Source organism: Pezoporus wallicus, unplaced genomic scaffold (genome assembly GCF_028554395.1).
Source record: "Pezoporus wallicus isolate ANWC-B61680 ecotype Strahan unplaced genomic scaffold, APGP_CSIRO_Pwel_v1 contig_8791, whole genome shotgun sequence".
NCBI classification, from domain to species: Eukaryota; Metazoa; Chordata; class Aves; order Psittaciformes; family Psittacidae; genus Pezoporus; species Pezoporus wallicus.
Window position 1 is genome coordinate 108,258 of NW_026635603.1, and position 20,858 is coordinate 129,115.

The 20,858-nt window shown below is 36.4% G+C and overlaps 1 protein-coding gene across 3 annotated transcripts in view; it reads left to right on the plus strand.

The window, feature by feature from the left end:
• The window catches only part of CAMKMT (calmodulin-lysine N-methyltransferase), a 208,824-nt gene that overhangs the window by 5,058 nt on the left and 182,908 nt on the right, over positions 1–20,858 (plus strand). For 2 of the 3 annotated variants that reach the window (XM_057396964.1, XM_057396966.1), the window contains exons 2-3: positions 981–1,147; positions 9,202–9,266. In XM_057396964.1, coding sequence (XP_057252947.1) covers positions 981–1,147; positions 9,202–9,266 — 232 coding nt within the window. The remainder of the gene's footprint in view (positions 1–980; positions 1,148–9,201; positions 9,267–20,858) is intronic. The other variant, XM_057396965.1, reaches the window with a different exon arrangement.

The window sequence follows — 20,858 nt, forward strand, 5'->3', positions numbered from 1 at the left end:
GCCCTGACCTAAAGAATAAGCCTTTTTTTGTCTGGCAGGGAAAAACGAATTGTCTTTTGTGCACGATACAGTTCAAACAGGCTGGGTGCTGAGTTTTCCTGTATGAAGGGGTTGATACCTCACTCCCCAAAGATGGCTGAGTGCAGCGGACTGTGCAGGGCACAGACCCCATGTTTTCACTTTCCTGAACAATGTCTTAATCATTAAAACATGAAACAGTCTATTCTGTCTCAGCCACTGTCTTGAATTCTTTAGTCTCTTGGTACTGAGCTTGTTGCTGTCAGTGTGTTTTGGGACTCATATAAAGATTAGCTAATGCATCAGTCCCCTTATGAGGCGCCTGATAGGGGAATAAGCAGTTGTGGCATCTGAAAGCCTGGGGCCTGACACAGGTAGCAAGTTTCTCAACTCAGGCAAGTTTGACAGCAATTCTGGAAGCATGCAACAGTAGGCTTCTAGGCTAGGAAGTAGTCTACCTGGCAAATACGTGTCATTCGGCACCTGAGGGTCACGTTTTAGGTTTAGTCCGTTAAATTCTACGGAAGATACCCTATCTTTTCTTTTCGTTCTTCCATCTGTAGGGGCATTGCATTTTGTGTGCTTGGTGAGGGCACTGCTTGGTCTGTGAAACTTCCATTGTGGTGGTAATGGTGGGAGGATAGGGGAGAACCCCATTTGCCTCTGTGGCATGGGTTTGCTGGAGCACTTAAAAAAGCAAATTTGTGTACTTCTGAACACAGTGTATGTGCTTTACATTTATTGAGACATAATAAATTTGTAACTCATTCTCTTGATCACTACCATCAATACCACTGTTGTTTTTCTTAGGCTTGATGTATTTGGACTAGTTATTGATAACTGTTAGCTGATAGCAGAGCTATTATGATTGATTCCAGACTTGCCTCTTCAGTTAAATAAGCCTGTTTGTTCTTTTCTTAAAAGTTTCATCCTTAATGTTTAATTTGTTCTTCATTTCAAAGGTTCTGAAGAAAAAGCACTTGAAAGATGTCCATCTTCAACAAGTGTCTGTAAGAAGGTTTGCATCGTTCAATCTCTTTATAATAGAAGATCAGAATACAGAAGAGGAAACGGGGACCTGGGTTCAGTATAAAAGCATCTTTTATCCTGAGTACAGTGTGTCCTTAAGGTAACCGTCATATAAGTTTTAAGTACTTCTGAAGATCTTGTACAGGCCTCAAATAAAAACTCATTAGTCATTCTCCTAGTGTTTGTGTAACTAGGGCATAGTTTACAAATAAACTGTTAGATGTTATTTTTAGTTGTTTGTTACAGTAAGCAGCTTGTCTGTTTCATTCTTGGTAAATTTCACTGACATGGCAGACCTTGAATGAAAATACTGATAATTGTGCCTATAACTGAATGCAGATATGAGCATTTATCTTATATTTCTAATAGCTTTCTGTTGTGACATTCTTCAGATAGAAGTATGTAAAACAGGATGTAAAACACCTGAACACATTTACTTGTAGTCTGAATAAAAATTTTAGTGATGGGGTATTATTCAAAAAGTTCTAAAAGCTTTTTGGATAATGATCTATATTTTATTTAATTTTCTTCTTAATGATTCTTGTAAAACTCGATGATAATTTGGAAGCCAGTTTGCAAAACAAAAGAATAAAATATTTCCCCTTCCCACAGAAATGATTTTACCTAATGAAGAAATCTGTTTTATATTACAGCAGGTAATCCAAATGAAGGTATTTTTATTAAAAATAAAAAAAAACCCCACAAAACAAACAAGCAAAAAACTCAAAAAAACCTAATCCCCTTCCCCACCCCACCAAACTCTGAAGGAGTAAACCAGAAAAGTTTATAGCCCCCGTACATTACTATGTGGAGTAGTTTTTTTCCCTTCTGCTTTGATCTGTTTTTCCTTGTTCACTTTTATACATATTTATAACTTGGTTTTGCCTCAGCAGTGTCATTGCAATAGTAACTTAATCATCCCTGCATCAATACTTGTTCTGCTGCCTCTAATAAGTTTTGCTGAGGATGTAGGATTTTGCATTATGTGCGCAGTAGAGGATATTCTGGAGAGCCTAAGTCATTGAAATTGTAAAGTGCATTTTTAACTGAGAATTTAAATTAAAGCCAATTTTAAGGAGAATAGGGACATTGTTTCCTGGTGGGGATTTTTATCTTTTCCCTCTATTTTGTTCCTGTCCAGAAGTTACTCGGTGATCTACAAAGTGGTAATCACTGATTGTTTTAGGAGGAATCATTAGAACTTAGTGTTACACTTCTGTATTAAAATGTTTTCTCTCTATTCTGAAGCAGTGGCAATAGCTGGCATATGCTTACATTTCAGACTACTGCAGGATGGTAAACAGGAAAGGAGAAAATACAGTGTGTTTTGACAGAGTATAAATACCTGCAATAAAATCCACTTTACCTTGAATTTGTATTAAATAAAATTTCTTCCTTGTTTTCACAATCAGTAATTTAAGGTGCTAAACATAACATTTTAACATGCATAACAGAGCAACAGTTGTCCTTGATGAAACTTGCATATCTAGAAGATAAGAAATCTTGGAGTAAGCATTCCTGGGTCCTTGAGGACTGGTTATGTCTTGGAAACTTAAGGATCCTCTGTATGTCTTACAGTCTTGCCTTAATTTTTCTTCTCCCTTTGGCAAAATATTAATTATAATAATTTCCATCAATAGGAACAATTTTAATAGGATAATAAGATCATATTAATAACATATTATTAACAATAACAAAAACATCAGTCAGGTAAACCCAGAACAGTGTGCTTGAGTAGGAGAGGAGTAGGATTAGCCTTTTTATGTATCTTTTTGTTAGGGAAGAAATGTTGCTATGGCCCCTCTAAAATCTTGACAAATAGTGCGTTTGCATTTTCATCTACATATGTTTTCCTTATGCATTAATATCTTCTTGAGAAAGCTCATTGCATATGTTGGATGTTAAAAGGGCTGTCAGCTAAGATCTTGACAAGACTAAATGCTTAAGAAAGTTCGTAAGGTTGTTAGTGGCTTTTGGCGAAGAGTATAAAGGTCAAGCTGTATCAGTTCAAGGGCTATCAAAACTGATCAAATTGTATATTCAGATATGCTATGACCTAGCTGGAATTATTGCTCTAGAGAGACTTGGGGACCAGTTTATTAGGCAAATAGAAGCTCTGGCAGGAACTACCAGTCATATACATGTTTTTCTGAACTTCTCATGCTTGTTTTAATAAGCTGCTATTTCTCTAACCAAATTCAGGTTGGATTCACATTTAGGAAAGAAGAGCTTACACCTTGTTTTCCTGTCATTAGTTTATTTTTAGAATTGTTCTTAATGACAAATCATCCAAAGCATGAAGCCAGAAGTGCCAATTTTTGCTTAAAAGATTCTAGGTGGATTTATATGCCATTTTGACTAGATCTTTGAAGTGATAGCATCATAGGCTCCTTTTTAAAATCCTCACAACTCTTCTGGTTAAACAGTGATCTCTAGTGTGCTTAATGAAATGTAGATTCACTGTACATGGTGGAAGGTGGTCTTTTGAAGTTTGTATAGGTACTAAGGTGCTGTGTGGTTCTAGGGTATGAAGAGGAGTGTCTGATGAGTGTGGGTTTTGGTAGCAGTGAAAGATGTTTCAAAACGAAATTTCTTGTGTTATAATCCAGAATCTCATTTGATTAGTCTTCTTTGGATTTGTACCATATTTGATGCTCCTACACACTACATACTTGTCTTGATATGAATTGGGTGGCTACATACGTGAAATTGCTGGGTTTTTAATTCATAAAACATTCACATTAATTAGTTAGCTTTGTTCAAGTTCTCTTTAACTTTGGGGGTATTTCACTTTGCTGCTAAAAAATTATGTACATGCTAAATATGTGTTTTCTTGGTGACAGGAAGATACACAGTGAGTAAGCAGAGCAATTTAAAAATGTTTATTTAATATTACATTTCTAAATCCTTCTATTCTTAATCAGGAATGTGCTTTTAAATTTAAATTTTGTGTAAGTAGGTTTAGCAATGAAGTGACACATAGATTGCAAAGATGCATTGTCTCACTATGGACATGGTGTCTGTCTTTTAGACAGGAAAATTATTCTTCTGTTAAGAGTTAAAAAAGGAGCAATCAATATCTTCAAATCTTCTATTTCAGGATATGGATTTACTTCAAAATTGTAGGCTCATTTTAAACAATTAGAGAAAAAATAAATTATTTCTGTGTAAAATATTTTCTGTTGATCAGTCATTTGATGTTTCAAATACAAAAATGCAGAACTCAAAAGAACAATGTCAGCTGCTTATGAGAAGGTTTGAATCTCTGTAAAGAGTGCTAAGTATTCTTTGCAAGGTGTCATGCTTTTATTCTGAATGTGAATGAACCTTTAGATAAAGACATGAAAAAAACCTATTAGATGATTGTAGACCATTGGTTTCGAAGTGAGGCATGGTATTTGTCTGTGCCACGTAGTGTGTTAGAAGGTGGTTTAGGAGTGAATTCTATTGGCAGTTCCTATAGGCTATTCCTGCTAATAATATTTTTAAGTTTTAATGGATTTTTACTTTAGGGATAGGCATAAAAAGAGTGAAGGGAAGCAGATTTCAAGGAATATTGTCTACTCCTTATGGACAATTTGTATGATATGATAAAGCTGCTTTCTTCCGCTTATTGTGTGCTAAGAGACAGTGTGTGGGTTTAGCAACGTAGAGGCTTGGTCACAAGAGGAGGAAATAGAGGAAAGAAAGAAAAAGTGATTTGGAAACATGTTTCTTTCATTCACTGATGGAGTGTTCCATCATATTGCCCAAGACATGTATATCTGCAGAAAGAATTAGTAGTCGAAGAAGCCATTGGTTTGGTTTCTTGCCATATTGAACTGTGATATTGAACTGGAGTGAAAGAGGATTTACCTTGTTTTGCTAGACCCTGGCCCAGAAAAACCATCTGATCAGAAAACATCTTACTGGGCTACAATGACAACTGATGGTGACACTCACCAAGTCTTTTTGTGAAGTACCCTTAGCAGTAATGTTTCTGCCCTTGTCCTGTCTTCCATATTCCACAAATACATTAGGGTTTTTTTTTATAACCAGGTTAATAATATATTGTGATTTATTGTGCTCTGTTTTATTCTGAGTATTAAACGGAAGTGCAGCCTTAGTTCTTTTAGATATTTTTTAGTTTAGTATATATATTTAGTTGTTTGTATTATTTTTTCTCTTTCAGTTGAAGAATAAAATAAAAGAAGGAACATAGTTTTATATGGTTGATGAAAAGCATACCTTAACAGGGAGCTACTGGAGGATAATTTTTATTCTACTGTCTATAGCTGTTTATAAATAAATGTAAAAGTCTGCCACTTGTGTTGCCTGAGTTGGAGAGGAAAGAATGTTGATATATTTTAAAGATACCTTTCTCTCTTTCTGTGACTTAGTTTATACATCCAAAGTTGATTTATTCATATTCCAAAGGAAGGAATTTTGCTTTGCCTTAGCTGAGAAGAAATAGGAGTTTAATTAGTTTATCATTCATAGATTTGGCTTACATATCCATAGAAATGTTTGCATATTTTACCTTGAAGACTTACTATAAGAACACTGTAGATCAGATTAACCATGCTGGCCTGAAATTTGCTTTCTCCATTAAGCTTAACTCTTCTTTTTTTGGAGTACTTTGTTGATCTCAGCAGTCACAGCTTTGAACTTCTTTGGAGTTCTTGGAACTGTACAACATCCATGACATATTCTAAAGCAGTAAATACTGCAGAAACGTATTTTGAGATGGCTGTGAAAATCTGTGGGAATACTGGGGTTGGGGTTTAGCCACAAGTTTCTGTGATTCCTTTCCTTGACTTTCATAGTTCAGTGTACATGACACTAAGAAACTTTTTATGGGCAACTTGTAAGACATACTGTGGAAAACAGATTATGACAGGTGTTTATAGAAACAAGATGTGACATGGATTGACAGTTTTCCCTGGGCTTGGTAGTGGAGTAGCAGCTGATGGGATGGGACATGACAGTGAAGGAGCAGCTGTTAGATAAGTACTGGGGAGGTATACATAGGGCAGTGGATCTCAAACTGTAAGTTGTGGATTTTAGGTGCAGGGCTGAGTAGCATGGTGTTTGTGGCAGAATTTGGGGTTAGAGAATACCTGTATATCCAGGTGTTTTTAACTTTTAGTCTGCAAGTCAGGTCTGTGGTGGAAGAGTTGGGGAGTAGCTGATGCAGGCTCTACAAACGCAGTGCTTCAAATGGAGAAATGTAGTTGTTGCTGTTTGAAAGCGTATCTCTCCTTTCACAAGTACCTCAGCTGTTGGCACATTGCTTTCCTTAGTTCTAAAACTTGTCTGCAATAGATGTTATGCTCGGTTCTTCACTGTTTGGGTTCCCTAACTGTTAAGTAGCTACCAGTAGAATGTAAGTGCCTCTTATTTTAGGCTTGGTGTAGGGAGGAAAAACAACAGGAAGAGGTATTCTTCCATCATACTAATTGACTTTGGAAACAAACGTGGAGTAGTAGTAAAGTAGTCCATAATGGTAGTATAGTTAAGACCTGAGATGTGATTTTTGGAGTGAATAGGAATGGCTTTGCTATCCAGATCACTGTTGAGACCATGACTGTGCCTCTCATTCTGTGATACTGAGCTTGCTCCCTGCTTTTGTTCAGTGAAGGTTTCATAAACTGATCAGACTCAAGGAAGCAGCTGTTAAACCGTGTTTCACAGCGAGTGTGAAGTGGGCATCTGGAAGACTGAGGAGAAGGGGAAGTCCCTCATAGCAAAACTGGATGCTTCTCATCGTTAAATTACAGCTCACTTATGTGCTTGCCATGCACAGTGTCTGTGAAAACAAGAAAAGAGGTTGTTGAGGCAGAGTTAGAAGAGACTTTGAATGTTGCAGGCAGGCAGAAAAGGGTGGCCAGCAGAGGCATTTTGCACAGACAAGAGAGAAAACACTGGGTATGTTGTGTTTGTATGTGGATGCCACAAGCTCTTGGCCCCTGTATAATAAATGTAAGAATATGTTTGAAATGCGTGTGTTGATTTTAATTATGGAAAGAATGTTTTACAATCAGAGGAAGAACTCATCCTTAATGAAAGCTGAGTACACCAAATATAATAATGTAGATGAAGAACATTGTGTTAAATGAAACATCAAAATTTCAGGACAACCTTAAAGACCAGATGTGTGTGGCATACACCTTCTGTGGCATCTGAGTTGCTGTGCACTCAGAGCTGTCCACTTCTCAGCTTTAATTATAAACCTCATTTCAGAAACAGCCTGAAATATGGCTTAGTGATAATTTTAAGGCCAGTGATGGTAGATTTATTTCCCTTTTTGCCTTTATCTACCTTTTGACCCTGCTTTTCTAGACCAGGAGACTCTACTTACTTCTGGTTTTCCTTCTTCATAGCATTCTGGTAAACTATAGGTACCGGACTGCTAAACTGTTCAACCTCACCTTTGCTTCACTTGAAGATTTGCATAAGTCTCCTTTCTATATGGACTGTGTATGTATAGAAATTGGGAGGGTGGGCGACCCAAACCAAAGCGTGTTATCCCAGGACTAATCTGCATGCCAACCGAGATTAAAATATTTCATTACTTAGCATCTCCCTCACCCCCATCTTACATTTATTTAGAGATAAGCGGTTCACAGCTGTCTGGGAGACCCTAACTGTGTCAGACATACACACAGTGATGGAGTTCATAGGATACTGAGGAGTCAGCAGGGGACAGTTTAAAGGGCAGCTCTGTGCTTGGCAGAACTACTGATCCTGTCTGCTTCCTTGTCACTTCTCTTGTATTAACTGTGCTGCACTGGTTGTCCAATCCGATTGAAAACAAACTTGCTAGAAAAAAAAAAAAAGAAGGAGAAAAAGTGCATTTTAAGTCCATATGATCCAACAGAATTGTTCTAGGCTTCCACTGCAGCTAAGGAATGTGGTTTGTTTTTTTTTATGTAGCTGGGAAAAGAGCTCTAATGTCCAGTTCAGTCTTTTGTAACATCTTTCCTATGTTTTGTTGCCTGTGTTTATAAGCTCATTTCAGTTTATTAATGTGATTTTCATTTGACTTTCATTTTTTTAAGAACTACTCTGGTTGCCGTTTGGTGCTTCTCAAAATTTAACATGTAAATGTTTCTTTCTTTAATGCTTAAGCTTATCAGAATCTGCCAATAGGCTTCTTTGCACGATAAATGTGCAATTTCATATTTTTTCATTCTTACAACGATCTTTCTTTAGGAAAGAAAAGCTGAGAGAATGAGAACTAATTTTGTAGGGGCTAGAATCGCTGGATTTCTTCCATTTTTTTCAGTGTTTCAAATTAGCATGTTCCTAAACAGCCTGAGAAGCTTCATTTAAAATACTGTTAAAAGGCTGTGGTTTTGTATTTTACTGCCTTGCTGAATTCTTTTTAGATTTTTTTAATGCATTTGTGGAACAGCTCTGTGACCTGATTGTTATGAAGTGTAAGTTTTTATTTTGTGCATTTGGGGCATAGATCAGATAGGTATAGTTAAAAAATCCTTAGTTGCTTTTTTTTGTGTGTGTGAATCCAACTACCCTGACATCTATAACATTTAGAGGAAACTTTTTAGGTAAAATTGCATTCAACTTTGGTGCATGTTGTTTCTGCTGCAGTCAGTGTTTTCTTCACTGTGGTATGTAAAAATCAGTTATTTAATTTATTATCCCCAGTTTAGAATGTTTATTTCACTTGGGTTATGTAAATGTAAAACCAAAGAAAATGCAGTTCACTGAACACATCGATCAGTTTTATTGTTCACATTAACTAAGTGTTCTTGATTTTGTGGGAGAAAATAGGAATTTGTGTACAGGTACTTGCTGTTCAAAACTCATCTTTACCAAAACTATTCCTTTAGTATATGTGACTTCCACAACTAAACAAAAATGGATGCTTTTTGGAAGGGTTTTTGTTTTCATAAAGTATTCGTTTCTGTGAAACATGTTTATGGATTTCAGTGATGGAACTTTGCAGACTTGTGGCTGTCCTTTTGTTTTCCCCCTGGTGGCTACAGTAGTACCTGTTTGTTACTTGTCTGTGACAGGGGTTTGTGAGAAGTGAATGCCTGCAGTGGACCTCTTTTGTGCTAGAGATGTGTGTGTTATGTTGTGGATTGTTTGTTTGTTTTTTTAAGTTGGTTATACGTTGGTAAAGTCATTGTTTATGTTTTCTTCCAGATTTCACAAGGGACTCTTAAATGTTAAAGAAGTTCTTACGAGTTTTGACAACACAGGGAATGTCTGTAAGTCATTGTTGATTTAAATACGGTATTATGTTAACAGAAGTCTAATTGTATCAATATAAAATATTGCTGTATGAGCCCTCAATAACCATTTCATTTATCTGAGAAGCACTATCAGTGTGCTCAGAGATACAGATCTTCCTATCATAGCGGTTTATGTGTAACCCTGATTAACGTAGTACGTAGCCCAGTTGTTTGTGTGGATACACCTGTAAGTCAGTGTGGGTTATTTCTGGTTCTGTGACTGTGACAGGAATATTAGAGTAGCTGAACTGGGTTGAGTAGAAAATTAGTTTAGCCCATTGGCTTGCGATGTCCAGTGGCCAGCAGTGGCTATCTGTGGAACAACAGTGCAAAAACTTGGGAAGCAAACACTGATACTTCTGTCTTGGAGAGGGCAAACTCAAACCAGAGTAAAATGAAAGAAAGCACACGGTCAAGTCCCCACAGAATTTATTGGAGCATAGAACACGACATGCATTAAAAAAACAAAGGGCAAAGAATTGTGCAGAAAAAATTCACTGTGGCTATTAAATATAAAGAAATTACTTTATGGCTCAGGAAGTGCTGGATGGCAGGAGAATTAATGGCGCAGCAGGATGATACATTTGTCCTGATCTTTCACTCTTGTCTAAGCATCACTTACTCGGCACCATTAACCTGAGACAAGATGAGACATAAGTGGACCTTCAATGTCTGACCCAGTATGTCTCTGCTTCAGTGTACTTATTAATAAAATTATCTGTGCTATTAATGGACTTAAATTATAAAATTGTGGTAGATCATGGAAAAGGAGCTGAAGAAAAATATTTAAATACTTCTGATGTAATGAGTATTACCATTATGTAATTAACATTTCCAGTTGTACATATAATTCTTGTTTGATTATTCTGCCTTCTTTTTCAGGTTGGTTTGTTTTCAAACATGCAGCCTGATAGAGTAAAGGGGGCGGGTGTGTGTCTGTAAGTTTGCCAGATATTCAAGAAATGTGCACATATCTCTTTCTCCTTGTCAAAGCAATGCTACAGAAACTGTTCTGAGATATATATATATATATGTTTCCTCTCAAAGCTCCAGTCTTAGTATTGCTATAGATGTTGGCTTAGGACCTTGGGAAACAGGTCAGTTTATTTAAGAAACTTTTGCCTTGAAAGGGGAAAAATAATCATAAACCATGTGCTCTCCTTTTTAAAATTTGCTAGCTTTCATTCCATTCTGAACATTGAAGATGGTTCCGTGGTCCTGCCACAAAATACTTCAGGATATATTCTTTAACTGTTACCAAAGAGAAATGTTCTCTGATTTCTGAATGAAAGTTATATCTAAGGGATATATAGATATCCAAATTGACTGTGTTAAGTCTGAGAAACAAAATTAACATCTGTAATTATGGTTGACGTCAGCCACAAAGGTAGGCATCATGAGCTCAATGATAAAACCATTTCGATTTAAGACATTTAGAATCTGGAGGAAAATACTTTGCTTAAATTATGGGAGGCATTTAGAGAGATTTGATGTTGTAGATTGTTAGAATAGGAAGCTAGGGGGATTTCTATAGCAAGTTACTTTATTCTCATAAACTGTTCTTGATAAAGGAAAAATAGAAGGAAAAAAAATCCAAACTGGGGGTTTAGATCCGGAAAAGATAATTTTATTTTAATTTCTTGGATAACAACTTGGGAATTTAGTTTGGACAGTAGAATTTTATTTTTTTTTTAATTTGTCTGAAAGTGCTTCCCAGTGGATCAAGACAGTGTACCTTACTCTGTTAAACATGGTAAAGTAATTTCTTAATCTTTGTGTGAGTACTTGGATGGTGATCAATCTACACAAATTCCTTGTTAACACAAACAATTTACTCTGCTGAAGTTTTCATATGCTTTCCTATTGATAGATGTGCTGTCAGCTCTTCTGTTAAATTTTTCCAGTATTCCAGCTACTTTCTTATTGATTGCAGATGGCAGAACAAGACTTATACTCTAATAGGCACACCACCAGTGCTAACACAGAAGTAATACGATATTTGTAGGTCTTCTTACTGTTTCTCTGTATACAAAGCTTCACATGCATCCTTTTGGATTCAGTATTGCTTTGAGGGTTCATGCTGTGCTATTTATTATACACAGTGTTTTCCAAGTCATCTCCAGATTTACTGCTTCCCCATTCTTAAATGTCTGTGAGTGTCTGTCTGTGTTGATGTACATATTACTGATTTGTACACATTTTACTAAGCACTCTAGATTATACTCAGGCTAACTGATCTTCTGGCAGCATGCAGTACTAGCTTGGAGTGTGATAATCATACTTTTTTGCTACCACCTGTATGGATAAATGTCCCCAGTGTCCAAGCCACAGTTAATTACGTATCTGTTGCACCATCATAGTAAAGTTCCCTCAGTCCTGGGTTTACTGAGCTGCTTTATTTGAATCATAACTGACTGAATTTGTGTGCACTCCCATAATTCCTTGATTTGAATTGGCTCTTTCTTTGACCTTTTTCTGTGTATTTCTTGTCTCTTTTTGTGTTAACCCACAGTGGAAATGGTAGGTAGTAATCCTCCCTCCTTTTACCCCCAAAGGAAGGGCAGTTGTAGTATTTGTAAAATTGTGTTGCCTATTTTTCACAGGTATTGTGGGGTTCTTCAAGAACTTAGTATTATCAAATGATACTCTACCCTAAAAAAACATGCCTATATTGGTCTTTAACGGTATTAGATTATTTCTTCTAATACCTAATACTAGTGGAACTAGCCAGTATCATCACTCCCATCTGCAGTAGCATGCTTTTTAAGGGGACCCATTGAATATTGCAGACTTCAGTGTTCTTTAGGACACACTGCAGAGTCAGAACTTATTTATTGAGCACTAAACTTAAATGATTTGGAGTGAGTTATCAGAAAAGAGTTTTTAGCATCCCATGTGTTTGTTTTGGCTGCCATACTGAGTACCTATCAGGAAGATTCATGTTTTGCTAATGATTATTAGATTATGAAAAAACTGTGTATTACGTAGATTAGATTTTTAAAACCTGAAACATTTCACATATGACACCCTTTTTAAACATAATTTGTTTAAAATAATGTGGTTTTGAGGTGAGTTTATTGTTTCTTCTAGTCATGTTCCTAAGTACCTCGTTTTAAAGAAAGCTCTTTCAGGGAGCATTACTAGATATTTTTATTTTTAAGGGATAATAACATTAACAGCCACATCACCATGCACCATCGAAAGAAGAGTGGTAGAGCAGACTCTAGTTAATAACACTTTCTCTACAGTCCCAGTACAAGATATGCCACTAGCTGGCAGCATTATATAAAATATCAATAAGCAGCTTTTGAGGAAGACTTGGGACTGCTTCCAGAAGTGCTGCTTTATAGCAGAAAGTCTTTAGGACAAAAGTGGAGTCACCTGCAGTAGCTGTAAATGGTGTATTGCAGGATCCCAAGTGTTAGCCCTATAAACTGCCTCTGCACGATGTCTTGTTCAAACTTGGTACCTAAGCTTGTATTCGCTCTTTTTCCAGAAGATTTCTGAAGATGCATTTTTCAGTGTAAGATTGCTACTGTGAATGAAAATTCACACTACAAATTACAACTGGTTTTCACTTTCCCAGAAAAATGTGATTGATTTTTTTTTGTTTTCTCTTCTGCTCATCCTTCATGAGAGAGCAGTTTCCATGTGAAAACTCTAAATGAATTCTCCACAGATAGAATGCAATGCTAAATGTTCAGCTTTAACTCTGTGTATAAACAGGAAGCAGGGAAAAGAGGACTGGAATGAAGGAAAGGATCAGTCTCTGGTTTAGACAACAGTATGCCATCTGTTAAAAAGATGCCACATCCTGAAACCATCTCTAGTCTTAAGATAGTCCTTTTAAAGAACTGATGGATCCCAGGCAGAAGGTTCAGTGATGGCATTGTGGGATAGCATCAGCTGGCTTCAGGAGCCATGTGCCATGCTCCTCCTTGCAGAAGAAAAGTCTCCTCTGCAACACTGTCTGGAAACCAAGGAAACTCTCCAAGAATTGGCTTTTGAGAGTATCACCTTCCCCTGCCTTTCCTAGTGGGAGAAAGTAGTTATGATCGAAACACTTGTATAATTATATCCTTGCAGTAATCATTTCAAATTATGCATACATTTAAATTAAGTGGAATGATCAAGGGCCAAATTAAAATCCTCTTTACTAACTGCCACTGGTCTAAGCAAGCTACAGTGTCTGTAAGGGAAAATTTTAAGCAGTGAAAGACAGTACATTTTGGGATTTTTATCTGGTATCTACCTGATGTTAACACGGAAACAAGCTATTCTAGAGTTCTCAACTCATATAAAATCACAAATACACTTTAGATAATAGCAAAACCATTTTCTTGTAAACTGCCAGTAGCATCAGTTAATAATATAACTACTTTCAGGAAACAATATGTTCAATACATATTAATTTTCTTTTCTACTTGACCAAGTGTACAATTACATGTTTTGGAACTGAAAAAGCAGCAGAGGGTGCTACAGGTACAGGACTACCCAGGCACATGTTCCAAAATTGTTGCTCCTGTAGGGAAGCAGATCCTGCAAAGACTTTAGTTTTCCGTCTCGGGCACGTGTAAATAGGATAGCTCTAAATTCTGTTGCATCTTCTTATACGGTAAAGCAGGTAATCTACGTGAAATGCAGGAAAAGCAGAGGCACAGATTTACTTGCTATCTGGATTTTTATTTTTATTTTTATTTTTTTCATTTTTGAAAACACTTGTTCTTGCTGGAAAATGTTGCATAGTTTCTTGAAAATGGTGCCTGGATGTAGCTACTGTTATAAAACATGCACTCACCATCTTTAGAACTGCTTTTTTGTTTCTTTGTTTTAATTTGCCTCCCCCACACAAGTAAATGAGCTAACTAAACTGGAGAATATTTTCATGAAACTAACAAGAGAGAAGGACTTTTTCTTTTTTGGAGATGCTTAACCAGGAGAAAAAAATAAATGATTTTTTTTTTAGTTTTTGCTACTTCAATTTTTTTTTCAGACTGTGTAATTTTAAAATTATGCTTATTTAAAACTGGTAATTGTGTAACTTTTTGGTCTTTTATTTACTTAAAAAAAAGTTAAATCTACTGTAAAACAACCTTTCGTGCTTTCTTGCTTCCTCTCGAATAACCTGGAACAAGAAGGGTCCTCTTTCCTGGTAGTAGTATATAAGGATGTGTTCAGAGAGCTGCTTGTTTCTTCAGAGCTCCCACTGCGTGACTCAGAGGTATCTGAGCTCGTCTATGGAGAAATTGTGCAGCTACTGATTTATCATGCCTGGAAGGATAGATGCCATCAAGCTGCCTGGGGAAAAGCATAGGATGGCATCCTTTATGGCAGGAGAGGTGCTCTTGTATTTCATGTAACATTGCCTGGAATGAACAAGAGAGAGGATTACATTTTTCAGGTGCTGCTGTGGCAGTTCCCCCCTACTCTCTCTCCTATTTTGGAGGAAACATCTTGTTTTCTGTGGTGAAAAGCATGCCGAATATGATTCCTACCTCCCTGTGCCTTGGTAGGTATTCTTACCTGGAGAAACTGCCACTCCTTGACTTCTGAGCCTTTTCTCATTCCATCAGTGCAGCAGTTTGAAATTGTGTACTGTGTCAGAACCTCACACCCTCTTGAAAGTCTTCAACAGAAAATAAATTGGCTGGAAGAGTGTTTAGATAGCAACAATATGTGTTGTTTTGAAAGAAATTTTGTATTTATGATACCTACAATTTACTATTCACTATGCAGCTTCCTTTAAAATAAAACATTTCATGGTCAGGGTTAAGAAAAAACAGCTGTTTCCTCCCTCCCCCATCCAATTCACTTCACTGATTCAGTTTACAGCATCATTCTGAGCAGTCACATTGACATAACTGGCATAAAGCTTATGGAATGGAGCAGAAAATAAGTACATGGCGAGAAGCAGGTACCTTTTAAATTACTCTTGCTACCAGAGTTGTTTTTCTGAAACTGTTCTCTGATGTTCCATCAGAGGTTTGTCTAAATACTGTCCTTCAATTCTCTGCATTTCCTCACTAAAATCTTGTGTTTATCAGAAGCCTTTATGTGAAAAGGATAATCGTAACTGTGGTTAGGGATCTGTTTCCTCTAAAGTATCTTATTTTTTTCCCCACTGTATACTCCCAACATAACTTGACTCTGTGTCTACTTTCAAACACGGTACCAGCTTACGGAAGTGGAAGGTGAGCAAGCTCAGCTGAATTCTTCCAAGTACCCTCCCTCTTCCTTGGTCAGTTTGAAGTTTTTTTGCAATAATTGGTTCTCCTGTTCAGGATATTCCAATGAGAACCTTTTGATAAAAATATATGAATCTATCGGAGCAACTGCAGTTACTTTTCTGTATTGCTGAGTAGTGTTTTGTACCATGGTGCTCTGATTAGCTGGGTTTTTGCATCAGATCTGTTGTCTTAATCTTTATAGAAATTGTCAGTATACTTACATGATTCTAAGTGTACTATTTGTGCTAGTCTGACTTTATGCTCTGGTGTTGACCTTGTGTAATCTGAAGCATTTTTTAAAGCATTTTGTGTTTTCTAAATGGATTATTGTGACAAGTTGGATCTTTTCCAACTGTTCCAAGTCTTCAAAAAACATGTAGATGAGGCCGTTGGTGGACTTGGCAGTCCTAGAGTAAGTGCTGGACTTGATGATCTTAAAGGTCTTTTTCAACCTAGTTGATTCTATAATTCTATGATTTTGATCAAAATTAATTAAAAGAATTTGAAGATAGGTATATCACCTTAAATTAGATGGGTTAGAGGAGAGTATGAAATATTTTAATTAATTTCATGGGGTTTATGTTAGGTAACTTATCTTAATCACCTTTTAATTGAGATAGGAAAGGATAACTATGGTAAGCATCCCTTTAAGATGTACTGTGTTGTTAATTAAGCTTAGTCTGTTAATGTATTGTAGTTTTCTCTTAAATTATTTCAAATTTGAGCATAACTGAAATAAATAGTTTGAAAATAGTTTAATGTAGTTTGATGTGCAGTGGGTTGTTGCACTTCGGGTGGAACTTGCGTGTTTCTTTGTAATCATTCCTGTTCTCTTTTTTCAGCATTCCTTGCTAGCTTCTAGCCATGCCTTCACTGCTGCTCTTCACAAAAATAGAGGCATGAGGTGCAAAAACATGTTAAAAAATGCCACTCTTGGAGTACGTCCTTGAGTTGCTACCCCAGATAAAGTTGCTGGTGACACCTGACTTGCATGTCAAATGGGCATTTCTCCCTATTGTAGTATACTCTCATGAGTGGCTGTAGTGTAGAGATTGCAAGGGCAATCCCTGTTCTTTGTTTTCTCCGTACAAATGTAATTGAAATGTTATGCATAACTTGCACCTAGTTTTGGTTTTGTTTCAGGGCTTTTTAGAACACTTTTTAAACGTTGAGCTGTATTTCACTTAAAAATATGTTCAATTGGGTGAACTCGTACTGTCTTTTAAAAATGCCTGGGTGAAAAGTTTCAACTTAGTTCAGCACCAATTCACAGAATTGCATCCAAACAAAACTGTGTTGAGTAAAATATTTCTGGAAATGAGAATTTGAGGCCTATGGTGAATGATATATCCATCTGATTATTTTTTTTTATCTGATGATAGTTCTCTCTGCAAAGTGTGATGAAAACTAATTACATTGCAGTGACCAGATAAAAATCCAATATAGAACTGTTATTCACATACTCTAGCTTGATAAATTAAATGCTCTCATTGAGTCTCTGTATGGTTAAATAAAAGTTCTAATAATTTTTCAAAATCTTTTAAATAATGTGGAAAGAAACAGATGTTATTTGAGAAATCGAAAGAACTAATTTTTGGTATACCTGGTAGAGAAAAAGAGCCCCCAGACACGTGGTTTGGTAAATGGAAAATGTATGAAGAATATGTGTACAACTGCATGCTTGTACTAATTATTGGAGGTGCAGCCTTGTGATTTTTAATTAAGACTGTAGCCCACCTGCAAAAGGCTTGAGTGACTAGTTCATAAGACAAAGATTCAGAAGATACTGGTTCCAGCAATAGTAATTTTATATCTGCTCTCCTTACTGGTAGAAAATATCTCTAAATATTTAATGATAAGCTCAAACTTATTATTGTTTTGCTCATTGGCAAAAATGGAACTTTTCTTTTGTAATAGCTATTTAGGTATTTTAAGTCAGCACATAGTCTTGCCTACATCTTCTTTTCCTTACATTGAGCAAGCCAAATTCTATCATTTTTTCTTACGCTACAGTTTTGGTAGGTTGTGACTTTTCTTTAGACTGTGCGTTTGGTTTGTATCTTTTTTGAAAAGTATTTGTCGAAACTGAGCACATTAGTTAAGACCTTCACAGGTCTAAACAGGTTCTAAACCAGGTGATTTTGTATTTTACATTGTATTCTCCTCTTGTATGACAGCATGATTTTAACTCATATTGAGCTTTTGACCTGCCATAAGATCCTGGTCCTCTTCAAAAGGTACCTGTTATTTCTGATTGTGTATTTATGTGGCAGACGTGCCAGTGCCATACCTGGAACTTGTCCCTGTTGAAGTTTCTCTGTTTTCAGACTTTTGTCCTTTGAAGGCTATCTTTCAACATGCTGGACTTCCTAAGGTGATACGTTGCTAATTTAATAAGCACATTCCTTCCATCATCTAGATGAACAGTGAAAACACTGCACAGCGCAATCTAGTGTAAGCATTTATGGAAACTCCACCTGATAAAATCCCCTGCTTTTACAGCAAACCCTTGAGAATTATTCTCCAAAGTCAGTTTTCTTCATCAGCTCTGCACCTATCTTAACCAAATTTTATTTAGACTGTTTTTCTCATGAAATAGTCAAAAGACTTTCTGAAGGTGTGATACAAGACATCTGCTGTTTCTGCCCCATACACAAGTCCCTTATCTGGTTGCTCTGGTGAATGTTTATTTAATTAAAATTTGTAATTTATTTTTTATTGTTATACTTTATCATGGAATATACAACAAAAGAATGAAAAACATTGTTCTGAGTTTTTTAATTATGTGAAGATGAGAGAGGATGAATTGAATGAAACATTATACTTAATTATAGAACGCGTTATTGTCTTCTGCACTTAAAGTCACCTGATGGTTTTCTGTCTTAGAATTTCATTCACCTCCTGAAAGCCATTGTTTTAATCATGTGTACTACAGATGTATCCTATCTAAGCTTCTAAGCATAGTTTTGTCTTGTAGTTCTTTGGTGTGCTGAAGGAGAACTCCAGCTATGCTGAAACGTGTACTGGTTTTGTGACATATTTAGTAGCCCAGCAAAAAATAGAATAGGATTGCAGTAGCTTTCTACCGTAATACGCTCTACCTCCCATCTCTTGACATTCCTTCAGTTTGTTAGAATGTAAAATAATGCAAGATTTTGTTTTTATTTTATTTTGTTTGGGTATTTGTTCTTTTTGTTTGGTTGGTTCTTTTTTTTTTTTGTAGTTTGGAAGTACTCAAATGTGTTTGTGTTTCTTGCACCTGAGAAATGGAATTCTGCAGGTTAACAGGACTAACATGAAAGTAATTTGAACCTCTTACACCTTTTAACACCAGCTCCTTGTCTGTTGTTATTTATTGTTGAACTGTGACCTCTGCTTTGTGCATTAAATTAAAATTCTTTCCATCTACAGTACTGCTGGTGAAATGTGAGTTTCACTATTTAGATAACTCTTTACCAATTTAATTTTTAGGTTTTCCTTTGCATTTTGTCCAGTTCCAATATCTTAAGGCAGTATTTTGTTGTCTTGTTCAACTGTGTGTTTTGTATCAGCTCAGAAGAAGGTAAATATCGCACTGTACTCCCCAAAGCACTTTTTTTGGCAATAACTAATCAGTACAATATCTCATCTGTGAAATAAATATTAGATCCATTTTATAAGTAAGAAGTCTCATAAGCCTCTATATTTGCTGGAAAGCTGTTCAGGGAGACAGAATCAAGGCAATTTACAGTGGTGTTATGCTGAGGGCTACTAGCGGATCTGACTTCTAACCTCTCCCACATGTATGTTTATTGTAGGCTTTTATTAAATGGTACAGTACTATGTTTTCAGGAGTACCTGGTCATTTAAATTTTAACCCTGCCATTTGGGTTATCTAAATTGAAGGACTTAGAGCTGTGTCAGAGAAGAGACTTTGGCATTGCTGAACTTCAGCTGCCATGACAGTTGGATTCAATCCAGCTTCAGATAAGGGGGACTTCTATGTGGCATGGTAACATGGGCTGGAATTTATTACAGGTGGAACTCCAAGGTTTGTGGGTCACTACCACTCCCTCTCTTTGGAGTTTCAGTTCCTAACCTGATATATTCATAGTCTTAAACCCTTTCCTTTATTTAAACGTGTCAATTGTGTGTGTCAAAAAGTACTGAAGGGATATTTTCTTCCCTTTAACCTCCCACGTGGCAGCTGCAGATTTTATGTAGAATTTATTTGGTTTCAGACACTAGTCTAATGATTATAACACTCACCAGGTGGTTTCATGACAGTAGGTGAGGCCAGCACACCTGAATTAGAAAAGGGAACAGTCTCAGAGCTTTTATGTTCTCACCTACTGGAGGTCTTACTGGACAGCAAGACAAGAAACATACCCAATACTACATGTATTGGGTAATCCCTCATGACAGCATGTCAGAAAGAAACCCACTGCAATCCGCCAGTAGGTAGGAATTCAGAATGTGAGAACAGCAGCTTCATGTGTTTCTCACTATAAGCACATACCTAGTTCCATGAAATTTACCTATTGACACAGCTGAAACACTCTACACTCATTTTATAAATTGGCACCTATAAGCGTAAATTGTCAGGCTAAAAATACGCTATGAATGCCTTCATAATAAAACATAATATGGCCAAGCAGTTTGTATGCAGTGTCATTATCTTTGCTGTACATTGGTTCTTATTTCAAAATTGTGGCAATCTGAGGCAATTTGTAGATTTATTTATTATTTAATTGGACATTCCCAAAGTAGAAAATGTTATTTCCTTTTGTTTGTGTGGTTAAAAACTCGGCTTAAAATGAGCTTAGCCAGATAAACAGAGCTTTTATGACTAAGAATTAATTTGATAATTTTGTCCACAGTCATAATCTGCTTTCAGAATTATGCATTATATTTTCTGTTGAAAACTAACCAGTGTAAATTCCCTATGAGGAAGGGGTGTTCAGCTGCACATCTCCTATTGGAGAAGCCAAGTTATGACAAGTGAATCTGACTCAATTCTAACAATATTTCCTAAGTTAAACAAACAGAGAAAGATGTTTTGATCATAGATTGTCTCGGAAAATATTTGCTGTGTGGGCAGGTTTTGTTTGGTTGGTTTTGGTTGGATTAGTGCAGTTGTTTATTAAGCAGCAGTGAGTTACCAGTATTTATGAACTGGGATGTGTCTCTTTGCCAGCTGAGATTAGTTCGCATTGCTTTCAAACATGGGTCTGTGTTAAAACCCCAAATCAACTATTTATATAACTAACAGTTATCAATAACAAGGACTGGTTTTGTTGTATCTGTTTTTAGTGTAATAGTCTTTGAAGAAAAGTTGAAGATCTGTGGGCCTAAGGTATGA